This window comes from Orbicella faveolata, unplaced genomic scaffold (assembly GCF_042242905.1).
Source record: "Orbicella faveolata isolate gen_17 unplaced genomic scaffold, um_ofav_v1 contig_35, whole genome shotgun sequence".
In the NCBI taxonomy this organism is placed as follows: Eukaryota; Metazoa; Cnidaria; class Anthozoa; order Scleractinia; family Merulinidae; genus Orbicella; species Orbicella faveolata.
Window position 1 is genome coordinate 4,058,469 of NW_028301564.1, and position 23,166 is coordinate 4,081,634.

At 39.6% G+C, this 23,166-nt stretch overlaps 4 protein-coding genes across 6 annotated transcripts in view; 1 reads left to right on the forward strand and 3 right to left on the reverse strand.

Moving 5' to 3' along the window:
• The first annotated feature begins 1,994 nt into the window (after nucleotides 1-1,994).
• LOC110046632 (synapsin-2-like) overlaps nucleotides 1,995-23,166 on the forward strand; it is a 54,665-nt gene continuing 33,493 nt past the window's right edge. For 2 of the 3 annotated variants that reach the window (XM_020752323.2, XM_020752325.2), the window contains exons 1-5: nucleotides 1,995-2,521; nucleotides 3,029-3,089; nucleotides 4,801-4,892; nucleotides 5,647-5,803; nucleotides 6,125-6,214. In XM_020752323.2, coding sequence (XP_020607982.2) covers nucleotides 2,313-2,521; nucleotides 3,029-3,089; nucleotides 4,801-4,892; nucleotides 5,647-5,803; nucleotides 6,125-6,214 — 609 coding nt within the window. In that variant the 5' untranslated portion in view covers nucleotides 1,995-2,312. The remainder of the gene's footprint in view (nucleotides 2,522-3,028; nucleotides 3,090-4,800; nucleotides 4,893-5,646; nucleotides 5,804-6,124; nucleotides 6,215-23,166) is intronic. The other variant, XM_020752324.2, reaches the window with a different exon arrangement.
• Nucleotides 6,842-9,677, reverse strand: LOC110046634 (metalloproteinase inhibitor 3-like). Its single transcript, XM_020752328.2, has 2 exons — nucleotides 9,508-9,677; nucleotides 6,842-7,982 (listed from the first exon to the last, which is right to left on the reverse strand). Exons 1-2 carry the CDS (start codon nucleotides 9,620-9,622, stop codon nucleotides 7,444-7,446), a joined length of 654 nt encoding a protein of 217 aa, XP_020607987.2. The 5' UTR covers nucleotides 9,623-9,677; the 3' UTR covers nucleotides 6,842-7,443.
• LOC110046635 (metalloproteinase inhibitor 3-like) lies at nucleotides 11,584-16,378 on the reverse strand. Its single transcript, XM_020752329.2, has 2 exons — nucleotides 16,150-16,378; nucleotides 11,584-12,159 (listed from the first exon to the last, which is right to left on the reverse strand). Exons 1-2 carry the CDS (start codon nucleotides 16,256-16,258, stop codon nucleotides 11,621-11,623), a joined length of 648 nt encoding a protein of 215 aa, XP_020607988.2. The 5' UTR covers nucleotides 16,259-16,378; the 3' UTR covers nucleotides 11,584-11,620.
• LOC110046637 (metalloproteinase inhibitor 3-like) lies at nucleotides 17,822-22,799 on the reverse strand. Its single transcript, XM_020752330.2, has 2 exons — nucleotides 22,478-22,799; nucleotides 17,822-18,583 (listed from the first exon to the last, which is right to left on the reverse strand). The coding sequence occupies exons 1-2, from the start codon at nucleotides 22,587-22,589 to the stop codon at nucleotides 18,054-18,056; spliced, it is 642 nt and encodes a 213-aa protein (XP_020607989.1). The 5' UTR covers nucleotides 22,590-22,799; the 3' UTR covers nucleotides 17,822-18,053.

The window sequence follows — 23,166 nt, forward strand, 5'->3', positions numbered from 1 at the left end:
ACACAACACAATGTCCCCGGCCAGGGCTCGAACCCGGACCGCTCGATCCGGAGACGAGCGCACTAACCATGAGGCCACCGCGCCTCCCACAACGTTCGATATAAAACCACAAATAAATAACTCTTTAAGTTGTTCAGTCCTGCAGTCAGTCCAGTCAGGCTGATCCATCTGTGTTGCGCTTGAGATCAGAGTTTCTTTCCTATTGACTTCCTCAAAGGGCTGGTACTTTCGGGTGCGCCGTTACTTTTGGGGGGACCGTTACTTTCGAGTTTCGCGAGATTAGCGAGAATTTTGAATTCAGTTTTGTAACTTTTCGGTGAAGTTTCCTGTATAAATTATTTTATAACATTTTTATGCAAGAAAAATTAAAATTCGGTTAACTTGTAATCCTGGGTCAGCGTTTACTGGCTTTCGAATGACCCAGCTCTGATAAATAAATGAAAGAAGGCCTCAAAAAGTTATAACATAAGCTTATCTGGTTATAATTATCACGAAGACTAACATGTCAAATTCATCCGAAACATCCACCTTTGGTATTGGCGTTGACCATCAGAACACAGGGTGTCGAAAACCTAGGTTCGATTACCAGCCGCTTGTTCGGGAAAGAAGCCCTCTAGAGATCGAGCGGCAGAAAGCGCGAGCCTATCGGAAACATTAAAAATAATGCTTTAATGCTTAAATACTTCTAGTAATAGAAGGGCTAAAAGTTAAAAAGAAAACTACATTTGTAATGAGGGATGCATCCCTATGGGCGTTGTCGCCGAAATAGCTATTACTCTACTCAGGAAAATCTCGCCCGGAATCCTTTTCATGCAGGCGTTATTGTTGTTTTTCCCTTTTTTAAACCAGATTAGAAGATGAAGCCATCTTTTCCCGGAAAACCTCATATTTTGCTTTGTGAAATAGCCTCGTTTAATATGCAGACACGAGTGTTTTACCGTAAAATACACTACTTGTAAAATTCGTACGAAACGAGGATCTTGATGACGTCATTTCCCCCTTTCCACAGCTTTTTGTGCAAATGATCAGTTTATCTATATAATTAAAATAAAATTACAGGATGGCCTGAAGATATGCATTTTATTTTCCCGTGTAAAAAATAACAATATTTAACTCACTCGCCGTGCTCGTGCGTAAAATATTGTTTATACCACTCGAAAATATAATTCATATCTTCGCACCGCCTTATAATATCCGACAAAACCGTTCTGGAAATAGAAACAACAGAATGATTTGGAGAAATATATTAAAACTACCACTAACTGTGTAAACAAAGTTATGTTTGATCATACATTGAAGCTTGTTGTCGTGACCTAATGGGGTTAGCGCGCTTCGAAGTTGATCGTTCGAAAGGAACCTAACTGCTTAGAAGCAGCGTAACATATCTTCTTTCAGGTCTGTGCTGACTGGTTTTCATCGAAATCAGCTCACAAAGGTCATTATCACAGAAAAAATCTAAATATCAGCGATTAAAACGGCCAGCTTTCTTAACAATAGTCGACCCGTTAATAGATTCCTGAATTTATGTATATTGAAACAAAAGTGCTAACTGACTTTCATACATTAGGCCTCTATCATTTACTGTTTCGGATATACTTGCTGTGTGAAACCATTTTTACCGCCAAATAATTTTTCATAGCTTCAGAAACGCATTTCGTCTTTGTAAATAGTCTAAGTACAACTGTCAACCTTATTTTCCTAAGTGATAGTTTAAAATGTTGCTGTCAGCGAATATTTCTTGAAAAATACGTCGTGAAAACGTTTTCACCATAACCGCGTTATAATTTTCCCATTTATTTTTTTGTATCGAATTTTTTAATCGCTTAAAAGTCATTAAAAAGGTTTTTTCCCGCTATTTTTCTCTTGACGGAAGCCAAGAAAATGTTCTCTTGTGTTCTGTATTAGAATATGCAATGATTTTAACCCCGTTGGTAATTGGTCGGCACACAATAGAATTGTCTTCTAGTAATTTTATGAAACAGGTGCTTTTGCCAAGTGTTCTGTGAATATTTTAAAAATACACAACACGCTTACATCGGTGGGTCTTGCCCAAGCAATTGCTAGAGTAATCTATTGAACTTAAATTTGACTTGAAAAGAATTTTCAAGACGTTCTGGCTTGTTGAATGCTGAAAACTTTCCATGCTTTCAATATTGGAACCCAGTGGAAATCACTGATTGAGTGGGAAGTCGCAAAATACAGCCTAATTTCTTGACCCAAACCGTATGTTTTGAGGAATTCTTGGAGCGATCTTGAATTTTACGGGTCTTCAAGCATCTAAACAAAAACTCAAGTGTAGCGCGCGTGGAAAAATGGAGTTTCTGCAGAAGTTGAAGATATCTGGTGGGGTGAATTTAAGTAACTTACGCCCTTCCCGAGACACAGAGCGAACAACGGTTAATACCTCAACTGCAAGACCGAGGACGGATTCGAAAGAAGAAGTTTCGCTGCCGCCAAGGGGATCGCCCGCCGCCAAAAAGATGAAAATCCTTCTTGTTATTGATTCACCCGATACGGATTGGTAAGCGCCATTGACTATATAAACCAAGCCTTCGTTCCGCTGGGATAGAAGTTTATCTGTTTATATTTTAGCTATCTGACGTTAAGTTTTCGGTATAAATTTAATAGAAAGTTACATGGATCGAAGATCAAAGATTGCAACTTTTGATTCCAATTTCAATATGACAACAGCCGTTTTCTACAGCCATACCAGCCTACCTGCAGTTATTATCAAACCAAGCTACACATTAATGTTGCTTCAGTCTCGAGCTCACTTCCATATCGCGCCGAATGTTTTGCGGAAATCATGTAGCAATTTACAAACGGATTGTATTTCACATTTTCCCAACCCCAAACTACATAAATATACAATATATATATAGCCGGAATCGTGCTAGGAACTCATCTACCAACGGTGTATTTGTGAAAATTCGCAACGCATTGGATTTTATTTATTCGAGTTCAATATTTCTCTCACTGGTGTCATGTAGACAGTCATTTAACTAATAGCTTTATTGTTTTTCAACAGGGCAAAGATATTCAAGGGAAGGCAACTCCATGGAGGTGTTTATGACGTGAGGGTAGAGCAGGTATGATGCATTTTTATTGCCACTTCATATATTTGTATTAAAGCTATTAAGCGTCTGGTATCTTTACAACAAATCAATCCGGTTCGACACGCAAAGGAGACAAATGCCCACAAACGGAAGAAGACTGTTGTGTTTACCTTTATATTTTAATCTCGCCCTCAGAAAATTTTCATTTTATTGTATAATTGCGTTCTTGAGGTCTAAGTTCGGCGGGATCATGTCAAACACAATGTGCTCGGCTAATTGCAAATCCTCCGACACAATTTAAGCTTTGTACAAGACTCTTCGCTCGCTTGAGGTTTTTCATTCATTTTTCATTCGCTATCTCTATCGCCAAAGAAGCGGTTTGAACGGCTGAAACAAATATCGAAATTAAGGAATGTCATGTAGGTTGGGTCAGCGCGGTTAATGAAGTTATATACGACACAATCACAAATTGCGACAACCGAATATTAGCATCTATTTCCCGCGCATTTTGTCCACTTCTCTTTAAACTGTTCAAAAAGGCGTCAGTGAGGATCACTTTTGACATAAATTGGCGGTGTTCAGGCACAGTATGCTTATTAAAATTTAGGCGCGATTTTTAATAGATGAGGTATACAGAGGCAACCAATATGAGGTCGAAAGAACAAATTTGTTCCTGTGAAAAATTAATAAGTGGCGCATTTGTCGCCTATTTGCATGTTTCAATTTCACGGCATTTTGCCAGTGGTCATATCCAGCAAAGTTGCGATTCAACGAAAAAAGTTTAATAAGTGTGGTTTTTGAAAATTTTCTTTTAATCACATGAGCTAAAAAGTAAAACGTTTCATTATATTGAGTTTTTCGTTTAGAAAGTAGAATGTTAGAAAAGAATTCTTTTTGAAAAGGATTTACAGCTTAGAAGGCCACGCTTGGAGTACATTAAATGTATTTGGTTTGTTAAGAAAAATCAGCCAATCAAAATTCTGAAAACCATTCCATATTTGGCTTTGATCCTCTTTTTCCCGCCACAGTGAGCGGCCGGTTACTTCAGGTTTTTCCCGGCAAAAAGTTATTTGCACCATCGACGTTTAGTGCAACCCCGTTACACTAACGAAGTGGCTCGATTCTCTGATCTAAATTCATAAAAATTCTGAAAACCATTCCATATTTGGCTTTGATCTACTTTTTCCCGCCACTGTGAGCTGTCGGTTACTTTTTCCCGCCAAAAAGTTATTTGCACCAAGACTGCGGGACTCGGGTCCCTCGACGTTTAGCGCAACCCCGTTGCGCTAAACTCAGTGGCTCGATTCTCTGATCTAAAAGTACACCACTCGTAAAAATTCTGAAAACCATTCCATATTTGCCTTTGATCTTTTTCCCGCCACAGTGAGCGTCCGGTTGCTTTTTCCCCGCCAAAAAGTTGTTTGCACCAAGACTGCGGGGCTCGGGTCCCTCGACATTTAGAGAAACCCCGTTTCACTAAGGAAGTGGCTCGATTCTTAAGAGTATACCGCTCGTTATACATTCGTTACTAATTTCGTGGATGCTTCGCAAAGCCCGGCTGCAAATACGGAGAAACAATAACCGACAATGATGACCCGGATAACGGCTGCGAGGGATACTAGTAACTAATATGCGTGGTTGTTGTTGAAGAAAAGGGAACAGGGAGCTGAAAATTGCAGTTTTTATGAATTGAAAACATCGAGGAATGTAATGAAATCTTTGTCTTGGTCTTCTTCGTATACAGGCTCAGTTTGCAGATTTAAATCTTGCCTCGTACTCAGACAGTGGTACAATGGTTGATATCCAGGTTTATCGAGAGGGAACTGTTGTTGTTAGGTAAATATAAAGAAATTAGAACCTAACCACTGATTAGAGTGAAGACTTATCTCAGTATATATTTACTTGTGCACTTTGGCTCTGCGTTTTGCTCTGTGCCCTGTAACTGGTTCGTAAATTAATCACTTGCAAAGTGTTATGGCAATTGAGTTAGTGTTTTGTAAGGTTTGGAGCTGTCAAATCGAAGTCATAGAATCTTGCTTTATTGCCTGCCGGTCACATGTTTTATTTTTAAAGTTCTAATTGGTTTAAAGTAGCTACGTCACGGTTTGCGCATCTTGAGAAATTTGGCCTAAAGTTTTCAAGTTTGTCGTTGTTAATCCGTTTTAATCTTCTCCATCCTTGGCCATCCTTGTCCTTTTATCGTTCATTATTATCTCTTTGGTGTTTTTCTATCTTTGTAAACTACTATTTTCAGGTTTCCTTTAACCTAAAGGTAACAGGCCAAAATACCGTGACTGAGCTCCTTTTAAGCACTTGCGCAGAATGCTATATCTTTGTTTAATTTACCTACAGTTTTGTACTGTTGTGCGTTAGGTTGCCAATGTTCTGTCAGGCTACTCTCGCAGTTGAGTTCGAGCCTACCCATTTGTTCATTAATACGTGTGCATGGAGAGAGGCACCGTGAGAGTAAAGTGCTTTGCTCAAGAACACAACACAACGACCCTTATTAATTACTTTATTTGGAGTCCAGCGCGCTACCCATTAAGCCACCTCGAATTACAATATCTGATTTACACTCATTTGTTCCCAGGTCTTTTCGCCCCGACTTCGTTCTTGTTCGGCAGAGTGTGCGGGGTATTGGGCCGAGAGAAGATTACCGCTGCATTCTTCTTGGGCTGCAGTTTGGCAATGTACCGAGTGTGAACTCGCTAACATCCATCTACAATTTCGCAGAGAAGCCCTGGGTGGTAAGTTTAAAGCCCAGAATGAAACCTCCGTTTTCAAATTCCTCAAAGTCAATCTAATTCTGTCCTAAGCTAGTTGTGCTGGCCGAAAAACTGACCATTAAGTCTGCCCAATCCTCTTTCTTTAATTAAAAAAAGCCTGCATTTCAAATTGTTTCATTTATACTTCGAATGAGTTTTGTTCTAGTCTAGGAGAGAATTACTCCATAGCTTTCCGCGCGACATGTGGCCATGGATTTAATCGCTGGAAAATTATTAAACAGAGAGACTTGTAAAGCAACTTACATCGCTTGAACAGTAATATTTCTGTTCTCTCGTTACCAGTTCGCGCAACTCATCCAGCTCCAGAAGAGACTGGGCAAGGCTGAATTCCCATTGGTTGAACAAGCGTACTATCCAAATTACAAGGAAATGGTAAGTGTCGAAGAAATCTTTTACTTGTAGGTAACCATAAAAGTTAGTCTTCTTAAAGAAAATTGTCTCAGTAGCTGTTGACTCAAGACTTCAGTAATTAACTAACAACTTTGGTAACAAGAAAAACAGTCTAATGAACCGTTCGTTGCTTCTGGTCTTCCCGTATTTGAAACAGCTGTTGATTACAGTTAACTAAAATAATTGATTATTTCTGTATCGGGTTAACTGTCCGCTGCCTTTTTGCGCTGGTTTCGTCTACTGCTGAAAATGAAACCCGTTTCACATTTCTTCCTCCACCGACACACACCGGTCCAGCTCGTTGAAACGATTATTTTTGACTTTATTTGGAATGATACGGGTTCAATTTTTATCACTTTGGAGCGCGTGTCTGAGCCATGGGAATCTCAATGGGTTCCTATAGTTATTTACCTCAAATCATTCGTTACCTGTAACAAGAATTTTATCGCCGCGTTCGGCTCCTTGCCTGATCGTTATCTAGATTCCATGGTGATTTTTAAGTCGTCATGCGCCACTGATAACCTCATTTTATTAATGGTACAAAATGCCATCGACGCTTTGACTTTTAAACTTTCCGTAGTACTCTTGGGGTAGAAAAACAGTCTAAGCTACTACGAAGAGTAGAGATTTTATTCCTCCTCTTAAAGGTTGTTAAGAATTTAGCTGCACATGTCTGTCCGCATCTAGTTGACGATTTCTTTATTCTCCTTAACTCTCCAGCTAACAGTATATTAAAATTGTCAGAAGACTTTACCTGTTAATGTGTCTTGGGATTAAATGAGTAAACTAAACGTCAGGGAACTTAGTCTCCTGCATCCCGGCGTTCGTAAAGAAACCTTGAATGAGCTCAGTCACGGTATTTTGAGTTATTTCAGCCACGTTCAAAATAAAACTAAAACCTGAAAATAATAGTTTACTAAGATAGAGAAACACCAAACAGATAATAATAAACCATAAAGGAACAAAGATGGTTAAGGATGGAGAAGATTTACACGGATTACAAACGACCAACTTGAAAAATTTAGGTTAAACATTTTAAGATGCGCAAACGGTGACGTAACTAATGCGCAATGACATTCCAATTTTCAGTTTGAATCGACAGAGATCACGCGTTGTTAAATTACTGAAATCGTAGTGAAATGGAAAAACATTTTTTAAAAATGTACTGCAAACAACGAGTTTGGGAAGACAAGTTAAATTTCATTCAAGTCTCAATAACTCGAAATGCACTTTTGGAAAGCCTTCTTAACAATGATCCATTTGCACTCATCTCCCAGTTTTTTACAGTAGGCATTCTTTTTCTTGCAAAAGCGTACCGCCGGATCAGCATCCGGGACATCACACCCATCAATCATATCGTCGCACGTCTCAGTCGGTCTTCTGAAGCAGTATTTTTCAATGCGACATGCGCAGTTTTGACCATAGAGTTTCTTGAGCCCGCGGCGTTGTTGAGCAGTGGCGCTTGTCCATAGCGCATGCCACTGGCACGAGTCGATTCGTAACTTCTGCTCGTCAATGTAACCAAGTAGCAAATAAGTTTTTGACTGGTCGAGGCTCACTCCGCAGGCAGCCGAGTGGAGTTCTGTCGTAACATGAGCCACCTTCTTGTTCTTGCGTTTTCCTGCGCCTTTAACTTGACTTGCAGTGATCCGAGTAATTTCATTAGTTCCTTTGAAGGCTTTCAAGATCTTGACTGTGTAAACTCGGCTATTGTTAGTCTGGGACTCACTCAACACTTTAGCGCGGATGGCTGTCAGAGAAAGACATGCGTCAATATTTACTAAAAGGATAATGCCACCGATTATTGGCGACACTAATTTTCCTGATATCATTGGCAACCAAGGAAAAATGTTTGATGTTTGCTTAGAGGCTTTATTACAAATGACAGGTGCTATTACAGCGAAGTCGTGGATGGAAATGAGAAAACTAACACGCAAAACTTGAAAACAAATGCACGTTATACACTTTTACATTTTTTTATTGTCCGGATTGCTTCAAACTGAAAGTTTAACAAAATCGCGCTTTAACACGAAATTCTCAAGTCAGAAATTGCTCTCTGCATTTAATTGTAGCTCATAAAGTTTTTATTCCGTAAATAAAGTCAACAAACTCAAAATTCGAACTCGCGTGGTCTGTGATTATTTTCCTTTGGGTATTTTAGAAGCTGGAGAAAAACTACTGCAAAAAGAAACCCGGGTTTTTTTCTGATCATGACAAGTTCGGATCATTTTAAATTTGGTTTTGTCGACGTGACAGTAACTATTAATGAACAGTTTTCGGCAGTGTACTTACGAAAGCTTTTCAGAAAGGAAATTAGAAGTTTTCACTTTTCTAGACGTGTATCAATCAGTGCTGGGTTATAAAGCGTCTTTTTTTTCAGTCCACTAAGGTCACAAGTTTTTATCATTTGTAAAAGCAAAAGTTATATAATATTTATAACAGCAAATAAGTTATTGCTCAATGCAAAGAATTACCCAAGCATAGAATGACCATCGATGACTTTAGATTTTGTTCTGGCAGATATTTTCCTTATCTCTCAGGCGTTCAAACCTTAATTTCCGTTCTTTTTCCAGACGAGTCCGTAAACATTACTGAGTCAACAGAGATGTCAGAGTTAAGAAGTTAATTTCCGACAAGGATTATTCGGGATGGCGGATATCTTAGGTGTGCGGGGGTCGTTTCAGCTTAAATTGTCGAATAAGATACCTTCTCCAAATGCCGTCTCGACGCAATGTTAAAATGGTATTTTCTGTTGCTTGACTGCACTTACACACCTCGTGAAGCATGAAGAGACTCATAAAAGTACATGACAAGCGAGTTAAGCATTTCCTCTCTGTATTTACATTCAGTACAGAAATTGGACAATAAACAAACTGAAATGTTATGTTCGCACAACGGTGAAGACGTCACACGAGGTAAACAACATGGCATTTCTTCTTAAGTCAACAAATACGTAGCGAACACAGGCTTTGAAAAGTGAGAAAACTGTCCTCGAATTTTATAGAGCATTCATCAACGAAAAAATAGACTGTTGTCACTGTTAAGTTGTATCATTCCTCGCTACAAAACTGGCACTAAATCAAAGCCCCACCAGCCAACTTGAATTGGTCTCAAGTCCCTTGAATTTAGAATAAACTTGAGTCTACTGTAAGTCTGGCGTACCCTCTCAGACATGCTACGGACATACAAATGAGAAACTGAAAAACTGAGAACGGACAGGAGTCACTAGACAGGCCATAGGAGAAAGGAAAATACGCAAGTAAATAGAATCTTACCAAAATCTGCATTGCAGAAGTTCGTCTGTGGATGTACTACGGCACACTTGCACGCTTCATTTACCGTTATTACACACAATAGCGCTGTAATTAAGTACAGAATCACCTCAGTCATCGTGGCGCTTTTGTCCGTAAAGCAAAGCAGACCGTTTAAACTTGTCCGACTGAAGTCTCCAAACCGATATCAAGCGCCAGGCCGTCTTATTTGTCCAGATGACGTCAACACGCTTTGGAGTATTGCGCAATGCCGAGTTCTGCCATTGGTGGAAAATTGATCACGTTATCGATGATGATCTGCAAGCTCATGATGACGTAAATATAAATGACAAAAAGGAAATGACGGTGAACAAGCTGACCAACAAGAACGCGCTGTTTTCGATGCCAAATCACAAGCAAACTCTCAGCGTTCGTAAACTGGGTTTTCCAGCTTTCCCGCCCTTACCATTGTAACGTATTTTCCAGAGCTTAACGGCGATTGCATGTTTTCCCGCACTTACCACCACCTGAGTGTTTTCCCGCGCTTATCACCACTGCATGCTTTCCCGCGCGTAAAACTGGCTGCATGATGCTTTCCAGCGCTTAACATCGGCTGCATGCTTTCCCGTGCGTAAAACTGGCTGGATGCTCTAAATACTCCTTTTCTTTGGCCATCGTAGCTTGGTAAGAAATAACAAGCAAACTGCGGTGATAAACATGACTGCATGCTTTCCCGCGCTTAACACCGGCTGCATGTTTTCCCGCACCTACCACCACCTGAGTGTTTTCCCGCGCTTAACACCGGCTGCATGCTTTATCTGAAATGAAAGGCCAGAGATAGGAGAAGAAAGGAGTTTTACAGTTTTTGCTTGATCAAGTGATAAAATCGTCAAGAAAAAAAACAACACGCTAAATGCCATTAAGAAGAGAAAGGGCATTAAAACAGGTTCGTATCTTTCTTAAACCAGGCATGCTGGTTTTCCCGATATGATTTAGATTCAGTTCGGAGTGTGTTGTAGTTCGAAAACTGCCTTTCAAGGCGTGTAGCACAGGGTCCTATAAACCTGACAGAAAACTGAAACAATCCTGGGACTCTTTCAGTAAAAAATAACTTTCAGATTACCACTTGTTTGAAGTAACAAACTCTTTAATATCCAAGCAGCAAAGAAATCCAAACCATGATTACATTATACTTCATTTACTGCACAATAGACTATGCCACTCAGAACTAGCCTTTAAAATTCTATTATAATATCCCCAAGTTTTCGTAATAAGATTATGACGTTTGACCAAATAATTTGGTGCTCGTTAATACAAAAGAACTACTTTATGGTACATGTAAATGAGAGATATCTCTTACTTCAAAAAACTGTATAAAATACAGAAATTGTTCGCTCGATTTGAGTAATAACAACTCCAGTTAAATGAGTTTCGTAAATTAATTTCATGGTGCATCTGCCGTCAGTTTACAAACTAATTTTCAAGTGAAGTGCAAATCACACTTCACTGATGTTTGTTGTCTAAGTTGAAACGCATTATTAGCGTCCCCAATGTCGCTATTTATTCTTAGTTCCTAATGGGTCCTTGTCATTTGTCGAATTCTATCCTGCAAAATCAAACAGCTGTTGTTGGGTTGCCTGCAACCTTGATATGTTCCTAAGTTGAAATCACGCTAAAAATAGACCAAGGTGAACAAGGCTTTAGGCTCACATTACTTGTAAAAAATTTCGGACGTTCAATTTTCGGACACTTTTTATCTCATTTCGGAAAAATTTCGGACAAAAATTTCGGACACTGTGTTGAAACATAGCTAAAGTTAATTAACGCCTACAAAACACGAATTAGAATGAAAAGGTGTCTTTGAAAATGATAGTTTTACTGCACCGTCAGGGTTTTAGAGATAACTATTCACCTCATAAAGGAAACTAAGAGCTTATACTGTACTGTAAATATTTTAGAGCGGTTATGTTTTCGGACACTTTTTTGTCCGAAATTAAAATCGTAAGATAGTTTTTACAAGTAATGTACTATCCAAAACGACAAAATATTGTGTAAAAAAATGTCACAAATTAACAACATTACAGTTTAGTTTCATGGCTGTTTTTATTTCTTTTTCTTTATGATACTTGCACAACTCTTAGGGCAACCCCTCGGAGTTATTCGTGCAGTTCTTGTACTCAGCGGTTTCTTGCCATGCGCATGCGGTTACGTTGGTGTTTTTCAAGCAGTATGTGTGCCTCCATTCACAATCGTTGTTTGTAGGGTTGAAATATTCAGAAGTATTACACCCCTTCAGCTTTGGGCAGTTATCCCCATAGCATGGTGAGATTTGGCAGTCGCAGTTTGGCCCATAGAAGCGCCTGGCTCCAGCACGCTGGCGTTGGGTGACTTGGGACCACTTGGCAATCCATCTACACAAATGAAGCTTCAATTTTGAGTTGAAGATCTTCCCAGTGATGAAGTACACCTTGCCATTTTCGAGCCAGTCCACTCCGCACGTCGCGCCGTCTTTATGAGTGTAAGCCTTGGCGAAAAGACTGCGCTGTCTTGAGCCGTAAACTTGAATGCCCTCCGTCTGATTGAGTTCTGATGCTCCCTTGAAAGTCTTCAGGATTCGTAGGCCGATGACAAGTGATTCTTCTTGTATTTCCTGAGATAGAACTTTAGCACGGACCACTGAAAAATAGTCGAAATTGATAGTTTGTCATCAGTAAACCGCTGTGATTATGGCGCTACTCCACAATGCGAGCTTTTAAGGCCGGTTTTCTCAAGCGCTTAAGCATAAGCATAAGCTGACATACACAGACACAGTGAGATGTTGAGCCTTTCGTCAAGACAATTTCCTAACGAAATTCGCACCTTGGGCCCGGTCCACACTGCGCCGGAGCAATTCGAAAACGCAGCTTTATTTCTATGGTTAGGCCCACCGTCCACAATAATCCATCACAAAAACGAGGCTTTTCGAAAACGCTCTTCAAACCCGAGGAATTTGAAAACACCGGCTTTGCGTTTTAGAGTGGACTGAAAAAATTTCGAAAACGAAGCTTTTCAAAAGCGATGACGTTACGATAATTATGCTATTCCGTGCCCGAGTTTTACTCAAACACAAATGCAAAATGACCGGTGATTGTTGGGTTTTCAAATTTTTCCGGCGTATTGTGGAGGAAAACATTGATGCGTTTTCAGTGTGAAACCTCCGTTTTCCATATTTCTCCGGCGCAGTGTGGACCGGGGCTTACTTTGTTAGCGTAAATTGCTTATGCTTGTGCGCTAGTGAAAACCGACATTTACAAGGAGAGTTTACACCCTCACCGCCTCACCGGGAGTTCACGATTCTGAGAACACAATACAAAGGCAAAAGATCATGAAGAAAAATGTTTTCACTCTCGCTTCAGGTTGAGCTTCCGTTTTTCAAATATTTGTTGTTAATAATGTCAAGGTCAGAGTGTGTTATTACTTATGCTTACGTCGGGCTTGATTTGGGGTTCGTTCCGCCCATTCTTGGGGCGAAAGTGAGTGCAAATGGTATATCACTGCAACGAATTATCTTTTGGAAATCCAGTTGGAATTTTCATCCCTGTAGCTAGCTTTTAAAACAATTTCATAAGGCAGGTAGTGAGGAAGAAAGAGCTGATCATTAAAGGAGAACCATAGTGATAGAGCCCAATCGTCGCCTACAGGACATTGCCATATTAGTTTTTAAAGCTGTAAACGGTATGTTACCGGGATATATAAGTGACGTGTTCGTCATACGTAATAATGTGGAGTGCTTGAGAGGCACCAACAAGCTCGTAGTCCCACGTAAGAAAACCACAAACTTTGGCTTCATATCTACAACTTTTATTGGTGCCAAAGAGTGGAATTCTTTACCGGATGAATCACGTTCAATGATAATCCTTAAGGAATTTATAAATGCTGTAAGAGAGCTAAATTTGTGATAAACAGTTTTCTATGATTCGCTGTAATATTTTAAGATTTAGGACTGTTTGTTGTTTATTTATTGATATACAGTGATATACAGTCAAACCTCCCGTAAGCGACCACCCAGATGGTCGCTTACGAGAGGTGCTCGCTTACGAGAACTTAGACCATATTGAGTCAAACTTTTGCCCCCTTTAAGACTGATAAAGTACAGTGTATGTGCATTTTATTCTTTAAATTTTTAACTATGTTTCCTCGTGGAAAGTTGATTTTGAGAAAAAAATTCCGGTAATTCCTATTGAGAAATTCCGTCTCTTGAACAACCCAGGAATACAACTCCATATTACCTAATTTCCGCTCTATTATCTGTCAAATGGTCGTTTACGGGAAGTTAAAAACAAAAGAAAATTTAAAACTTTCAGCTCTAAAAGTGGTCGCGGTCGCTTACGAGAGGTGGTCGCTTACAAGAGGTTCCAAATATAGTGATTTGACTTGAAAACTTTTGGTATTCTGGAAAACTGGTCGCTGAGGAGAGGTGGTCGCAACCGGAGGTTCGACTGTAGTTAGAATGTTAGTCATTAATTGATCATGTATGTTTTTTTCTCCTGATATTTTTTATGTATTTTTCTCGGCATATTAGCACGACTGTATTGCTAGGGGCCTAATCAGCCTGATCAACCCGAGTTGAAATAAAGTTACTTACTTACTTACTTACTTACTTAGACGAAGTTGTCTTAACAAAAATTATCAAGTTTCATGTCAATTAGTGAGAAGAGATATTGAAAGGTTTAGGTAAGCCAATCCTGTGTTCAGCCCAAAAGGCATATTGATTCTTTAAGCCAATAAAGAAACGAATGGAAAAAATGCAGTAAGGTCGTAGAATTGAATCTCGCCGATAAACGTATTGCGGCAGATAAATATTCCCTAAAGTGATGGACATCTAAATTCTCAATACAATGCCGGTACGTTGTTATGCAAAAAGGTGATGAGAATACGGAGACAATCGATTTGGATCAAATTACCTGACATGATGTTGAACAGAGGAGCATTCAAAGGTTACATCTGGACAAAATGCAAAGAGCCGTAATCAAACAAAAGTCGGTTAAGGTTAAAAGATAACACAATTTCGATCGAATTTCTGTTTCAGAGGTTGGTTTTGTCGCGCCCAATTAATTTTAGCGTTCTTTTGTTAGGCCAGCAATTTCACTTAAAAGGTTGGGGGCTTTCAACTGAAACGGTAATACAGGGAGAAATTAAAGCCAAATATGGCGTGAAAATTAACAAAATTCGATGATCGAACTGAAAAGAAGTCGCTTAAAGTATCTTTGCGCGGTTGAGTCAACCATTTCCGGGGCGTGTGCGTGCAAAAGGAAACGTTTTAAAACTGTAAAAAGACGATTGGTAATTTATAAACGACCCCGCGTTGTGAATACGTGCCCCGGGGAGATAAAATAGCTGATCGATAAATTGGAGGATCAAAGCTTTTCCAAAGACAAGTTAAACAAACAAACTGATATTTCCGTTTTGTACGCGCGTCAATTTATGGCTGAATAAACGTTCCAAACCTTTCTTTCCAAATTTCGGTTCCGGGCGATCGGACAGGAAAAACCGATGGAGTGTGATCAATCTGATAAACTCATGGTTAAATTTGGAACTCAGCTTGCTTTGAACTGTTCACGCTAGAATTTTAATTCACCCCATCGATTCGTGACTACAGTGGCTTTAATTGCAGGATTAGCTCTCTCTAAGTGGACAAATATTTAGAACAATCCAGAAAGCGACCGCAGCTTATAACAGAAAACGTACTCAGAAGTGACACACTAAGGAATTCCCTTGCGTGTATAAATTAACAAGCTGTTTCTTCTATATCTTCAGCTAGGCGTTTAAACACAGGAAGGTCTCTGAAACCAAGATAAATAATGTTATCGCAGTATCCCTTTTAAGTGAACCGCTCTGTACTGCTTTTTATTGAGAACTCCGCAGATTTTAAATGAAAACAAGTTTTAATTCGTAATCCGGCCATAGTCCAGGCATAATGTTGTTATGTGATAATGTGATAAATCTTTTCCAAGCGTCCTTTTTCCAGCCACAGTTTCACTCCAAGAAATCTGACCGCAAATTGCAAGTTTCTGAAGCAAAGAAGAATTAAGAAATCTAGCCGCAAATTGCAAGTTTCTGAAGCAAGGAGAATGATATGTTTTTATAGCAGCATTTTTGTGAGCTTTTGTCGCTTGGCATTCGGCCGTACTGTGTTCGCTTACTCGATCTTTAAAAAAAAAAGTTCAACATTTTTTTCCGTTATCCAGACATGCTTATGTGGAGATAAAGTTATATAAGTCTTTCTGCCGTGAAATCCTTCTTAACGATTCATTTTACGAAGCAGGAGTTGAATCCGGCCAGAAAGGCTGCAAAACTGAAATGGTACTTTGCCAATAAGTGTTCAGTTTCCTGCGTTACATGTGCTTCAAGCATTTCGAACTGCGGTGGGCCAAATTTCGATTATTTTGACCCTACGTGTGATTTAAGCTAAGAACTTCGATAGTAAGAGCTTGAGTTCCTGTCCCTCACTTGTGACGCAGTTGCCATCCTATACGAACTAATCTAAACAGAAATTGTCCAGGTTAAGGAAACAGATTTCGAAACCAGTAAAGACTACCTGAAATCTACCGATTTATCCTCTTCGCTGCTTGTCAACAAACAAACTCGCTATGAACATTGCCCTTGCCTTCGCAATTTACAACTTACCAAAGTCCGCACGACAAAAACTTTCCTGGGGATGAGAAGGCATACAGGAGCAAGCTTCACTTGCAGATACAACCGCTAGCAGGAAAGCAACTTTAAAGAGCAAAGACATCCTCCTTGTTTCGTCGTGGTTCAGCAAAACTTGACTGATTGCGCGTTCAAGATTGTAACCAAAGAGCTGACACGTTACCTTAGATCATATGGATGGCTACTCGCTATATTTATCTCAGCACCTACGAAACGTGATATCCGGTATCCCGTGTGCCCATTTGTTCGCGTCTACGTCATTGTGAAGTGCGTTTGTAAAGCGTAAATTACGTAATTTTACCGCGCCCTGGCTTGAGTATCATGATTAAAGAGAACTTCGGCTAAAAACCTCTTTGATATCAAAAGACGTCCCCTAAAGGTGAAATTGTTTTGAAGAAGTAGCGAAATCCAGAAAAGTAGCAATCAGCTGATAGATGATGGCATTAAAACAGTAAGTAAATCAAATATTAGATGTACACACTATGCGTGTGATTTCAATCTGATAGCCTGTATTTTAATTTGAGCTGTCTTCAAGGCTTCATCCATCTTAGAGTGTGCAAAGAAACGAGGACGGGAACATTTACGACAAACACTGGCCAACCACATCAGATTAAATACCTTTTACTTTTCACTTTCAATGATGTTTGTTCTTCCATGTTTATAAACTGAGGTAGCTTTCCTCTTCAGCGACAAGAAAAACCTACCGCGAGTTTTCAGGCTGTGCAAACTCCTTTATTAGTCTGAATTTGGCTATAAAAATAAACTTCTAAAGCAAAAGGCTGGAAAAAGCGATTCCCCGAAGGTGGCAGTGAAATTACGCTTTTTACACGGGAACTTTAAAAAACGTTCCTCGCTGTCATGATAACTTTACATTTTTTTATTTCTACCCTGTTCGTAGGTCAGTTAGTGGAGCGTACATTCTTTGACAAGCCTTCAGAAAATTGAAACGTTTTGAACTTTCTACGTAGGACGCAGAAGTCTTTGGGTCGTCACGCAAGGTTCTCAAAGGGGAGATTGCGTGACGTTCCCAAACGGGGTTTGACTAAGCTGTGTGGGAGGCTTCTGTATGGCAAGCAGAATTCTTATTTCCTATCAGTTCATAATTAATAGACAGGAATGGGTGGGTATGCAGCTCGAATTGGCGCAGTAGAACAGAAGTCTAATTCGACTTCCTGGAGTGTCTGCGAGCTCTGAACTAGACATTGTTTAAAGTTGAGTTCTGTTCAAGTATTTTTACGGATTACAAAGAATCAGGGCCCTCTAAAAATAAACCAAACGCTTATCAGCCACATAAGTCACAGTCAAAATAGCCCCGACTAAGCTTGCGTAGAGTTTATCAGAGCCCTGGCAGCTTAGTATTTTCGCCCGTCGCTTTTTTCTAGAAGCTCGGTTAACAAATTACGGAACAAACAAAACTTGTCATAGTAAATGGTTTTTACCCAGGAGTATCAGAAGTTCGTCTCGGCTGATCTTCTGGATGAGGGAAGTTCTGAAAAGAACTGTTGTTTGTGAATGAAAAGTGAAAAATGTTTGTTAAGATCATAATCTCTTGGCTGTACTTAACGAACATCAACCGACGCCGACTTCCGAGAACTCTTCTTAATCGAAGACTTCCAAAAGTTGAAATTTAGAAATACTGAAAGACAAATTAAACAGCACCAGGATTTAATTTACAGAGTTCAATGTTACAACTACAACAAATGCACTTAAGTTCAACTGCGGAAGTGAAAAGTTTCAATCTACTCGAAGGTGTTTTGGAGATTATACCAAAGGTGAATGAGTGCCCTTTAAGTTCTCACAATTTTTTTTAGATACAAATTGCTATTCTCGTAACAAAATTACAATCATTTTCGTGAAAATAGTGAAGTCATGTATAGTTTTTAAGGCATCGCCTGACTTGTGCAGTTCTTGTATTCAGCGGTCTCGCGCCAAGAGCATGCGTTTCCGTCAGCGTTTACAAGGCAGTAGGAGTGACGCCACTCACAGCTATTCAAGTGGATTCCAGAGGACCTGCTGCACCCTTTGAGCTCTTGGCATTTCCGAGTGTAGCACGGTGAAATTTGGCACTTGCAGTTTTCACCATAAAAGCGCTTGACTCCGATGCGCTGTCGATGGGTTATTTCGGACCATTCCTGATTCCAGTTGCATAGATTCAGCTGAAGGTTTCCTTTCCAGATCCGCCCGGTGATCAGGTAGACCTTGTCGTTTGCCAGCCTCACCCCGCACAGAGTTTGGAGTGTTGTCGTGTGAGCCTTGACCAACAGACTGCGATGTCTGGAGCCGTAAACTTGAACGCGTCCTGTCTGGTTTAGCTTCCAGGTTCCTTTGAATATTTTCAGGATTCGCAGATCGAAGATTCGAGTGAAGTTGCTGAGGTTGTCTTCCTGAGAGAGCACTTTTGCACGGATCGCTAAGCATACGAGAAAAAAAAAAAGAAATCGCAGTTACAAATTTATATTTACTTTTTTCACTCTCCCAGAGGTAACTGAAAAGATATATACGCCGCCTCGATTACTGCGCCCTGGTGATTTTAGACCATTTAACAACCTCTTTCTGTCAGTTAGAATCAAAATACCGAAAATTGTCTGAGTCGACGGTTGTCGACGCATTTCTCAGACACGCTTTTGACTGCCTTATGGAGGTCAGTCACGACACTTTGAGTTATTTTGGACGCGTATAAAATTAATTACCTTTAATTGAGGAAAACCTGAAAATAGCAGTTGACTAAGCTGGAAAAACACCAAAGGGATAAGAATAAACCATAAAGGAACAAGGAAGGTTTGAGGATGGAGAAGATTAACGCGGATTACAAACGACGAACTTGAAAAATTTAGGCTAAACTTTTCAAGATGCGTAATCTGTGACGTAGCTCCTTTAACATGGCTCTAGAAGTTGGTGGCGCGCTAGTAAATGATGAACGCTCGAAAAGTCAGCTGATTTTCTTTGCATGTCGGAGGTATGCGCTGAACGGTACAAGAGAGTGGTATCACAAATTAAAGGAAACATCATGTAATTTGATTCTTTCCGAAGATTCAGATATTAATTCTCCTCACTGAATGTCAAAATGTCAAGTAGTTTTAGTGCTGAGAACTGGGTATTACATCGAAGCAGGATTTCTCAGTTGATTGTTTTCTTGATTCTCTTCACCTGTTTGCTTGATTATGGATGGATACTGCGTAGAGAAATTAGTTGATGATCACCTGACTTTAATCTGAAAAGAGCTAAGCTGAAGAAGGAAGACGTAACTGAGGGACAAATCCAATTATACAAAAGGAAGTTGCAAAACATGTTTTCATTACGACCTGCTTATATTCGGTGATTTCTTCCGTTCTGTAGTTTCCAGTACCTTCTTTCTCTCGGTGGGTTTGTGCGGTTTGGGCGTCGCATGCGCCGCGGGGATTATGGGGCTTAGGATTTGCTCTTGCATAGGAAAATCGGATGCAATTTTAATACAGTTAGCCAAGTGGCTGAAGAACGTGTTCCACAGTGATAGTGTTAAAATGAGATATAAATAGTTCCTTGCGTGTGGATTACAACAAAGAGCGCAAACCAGTTTTGTTTTGTTTTTTGTTTTTTTTCCTTTTCACTATCTATAAATTGCGAACTTCCAAATTAGCTGGCTCGCAGTTTGTAGAGTTAATTATGTACTCTAACCTATCAACTGCAGGTCTTCAACTTTATTTAGGTTCAAGCCTGAGAAAGCAACCGTTGCTTTTTTCGTGACACGAATTTTACCAGTAACTGGATTCTCTCTCTGAAGTGTGTAAATATTTACGACAATTAGGGCGGTCACGCACGTAGGTAGCAGGGATGAAATACGACGTACGCGCGAGTCGGGCGGTAGCTTCTTATTATCTTCAGCAAAGCTCTCTGGTTTGCCAACAATTCGACGAAACCCCGAAACTGAGAGGAATCGTGATACGACAGTATTCTACGAGAACCAGTTGTTTTGTACTTATGAGTTCATGGCTCAACCTTGCCATGTCATTCTTTAATTTTGAGCCGGACTTCCAAATCGTTTTAACAACAAAAAAAATGTTATCTACATCTAGGTATTGCGTGCTGGTGTACTGAATAATCTTATCAAGTTCTTCTTTTAGTTCTGTTTTCTCTTCCCTCGCTTGATAGCTATAAAATGTAAAACTTTACCACAAATGATGAACTCTCTATAACACTTGTTTCTAAAACTGACATAGTTATCTCGGGTCCGGTCCTCCTCGTTTGGAGGTTTGCACGCGGAAATATCAGTTTTTGGTGCCTAGTATACTCGCGCGTGCATGGAAATCCGGATCCCTGTTTTATCAAGTACCTTTTTCAGGCCAAGAGGCTAAAGCAGTTGTCCCACGGTGATAAGTGGTAGTAAAGAGAGGGTATTTTCCACAACAGTGTAAATATTTTCGCATGTGAGGATTACCATGTAGAAAGCAAAAACGTTTTTACATTTTGTAAACTGTCCTTCCTGTTTGACTAGCTTGCGGTTTATTCAGTTAATTCATACATGTTGGACCATGTACCTGAGATTTTCAACTTGATCTAATCTCAATGGAGAATGCAATCGCCGTATTCGTGACACATTCTCCCAATGACAGGTTCTGCCTAACGCTTAGGTGCGAATTACTATTTGCGAGAATTTAGAGCGGTCCACGTGTTACTAAAAGAACAATCAAACAGAGATGGCATACGAAATATGTACAAAAAAAAAATGTGTCTTTAATCTCTGACGAAGAGCGCAGCTTCACCAAGAAAGAGCAATCAGAAATAAATCGCGATGTACCAAACTTTTTCTACAAGAACGAATTATTTTGCACTTTACGAACGATGTTGAATTCTTAGTATTCGGGTCGCAGTTCATGACTGACCTATGCCATCGGAATTGTAGATCGCTTGAAGAATATAAATTATAATCCTTCGATTGGTACGTGCAGTAAAGACCGTTTTTAGTAGGAAAAAAATAAGTACCGTTTCCGAACAAGCGACTAAAGTAAGTATCCAACGGTAACAATTGCTGGTAAAGTGGGGATATTTTCGACGGTAATTTAAATATTTCCGTTCGTGAATATTTTAGCAAGAAATGGTGAAGAGTTTCTGTTTACAGGCTACTAATTGTGGACTGGAGTTTTGTTTTTTTTTACTATTAATTGAAGTTGAGTTTGTTTAGTCGAGAGACAGTTAAATTCATGTGTTCTGAAGTAATAAATGAGCATTTTTCGCCATTCCCCTGACAATTTAACAACCGATTCTGAAACGCGAATTTGTACGGCGGTCACGAATGCTAGGCACAGAAAACGCAAAAAGAGATTGCATAGTAGATATATTTGTTCGCGTTAACTGTTTCTTGAATCTTCGAAAAATCGCAGTGTTTCACCTAGAAGATAGAGTGAAATAGAAATCTGTATTGTTTTGCACTAAAATGAGTTAAGTTCGAAGCATTTAGGTCGTAGTTCATCGTTGAACCATGCCATACCATACTACGCTGTTTAGTCGGACTTTTAAGTCGTTTTAAAAAGAAAACAACATTTAATTTCTAATCCTTTGGCGTCTAGGCACAGTGCTGAGTTGGGATAATCTTATAAGAAGATTCCTCACACTCTTTTGAGTTTAGCCGATAGGCTGAACGTTCTAAAGTTTTCAGGGATTTGAGTCTGAAAATGTTGTCGAAATGTTTTCTTTACATCAAGTTTGAAAGCAAGATGGTATTGTATTTAATCTCTACGACTGGAAACGCGTTTGAATTGTACAGTGTACAATTCCATGTCGCTGCCAGATGATGATTTTGTAACTTTTTTATACTACACTTGTATTTTTCACTGTCACAACAAAGAAAAAACAAGAATTTGAGGCTCTTTATTAGCACGTTTTAAAATTCTGGCCTTTCTCGACCTCAACCTCAAAGTTCTTGTGGAAAAGAAAACTTATAAAACTAAAATATTATAAAATGTGTCACTTTACGATTTCGCAGTGTGCGGCATAGAATCAGACGAAAAACGTTACAAGAAATGTTCTTTCAAGCGTGATCGTTTCATTTCTCCGTTAATTCTCGTGAAGTCGCACCTTGATTTTATCCACTCGTGTGGCCTGAGCGAGGTGCGCTCCAAAAATACGCCAGATTTTGCGGTAAGTTGCTACATTTGAGTTTGAATAGGGACTTTAAAATGGAGAAAACGGATGTCGGAGCCAAAACTGACCAGATAACGGCTATCGATTCGGGTTGTCGACATAAAATTAACTGCTAGCTATCCACAAAGATAGTTTTCTGTCAAGCTTTAGATACAGAGTCTGTAAAAAGTCAGAGGTCGCTACTTACCAAAATGCGCGCTACAGAAAACTTCCTGAGGATGTCTTTCAAGACAAGAGCACGCGTCGTTGGAAGTTACGACGACGCCCAACAATATAGCAAAGACCAAACCAAGGGACATCCTTCTTGCTTCGTTGTCTCTTAATCTTCCCGCGAACACGCTCTTAAGATTTCAGGGAACGTTTGCAGCGTCTGAGAGCTGTCTCGCTGCTTATGTAGCGAGCCATACCAGCGTGAAACCAGCTGAGGTATAAACTTAAAATTGTACTGGGTGGCATTCGGCGCCCGCCACACCGCGCCGCGCCGCGACACGCTACGCCCTTCAAAAATAAAAAACGCAAATTAAAAACTTCTGATTTGCGATTAACTGAATACATTGCGGAAATTCAGAAAAGAAGTTTTTGCTTTTAAAGACGCAGAAAAGTGGCAGGAAATATCTAAAGAGGTTTTTAGCTAACGAGAACTTTCAAGGAACTACACCACTTTTCAAGAGGTGTGTTAATGCCACAAACATGTTCTTCAAATTCTCTTTAACACGCCTCTCATAACAAACAAATCTAATGCTTTTAATTATAGAAATAATCATAATATTTTGATTGGTTTAAAAGGATTTCCCGGTGTTTCCCACCCTGGATATATATTCTTTGAAGAATAAAATCTTCTTTTATAAAGGAGCTTTCTGTCACAATCTGTCCAGT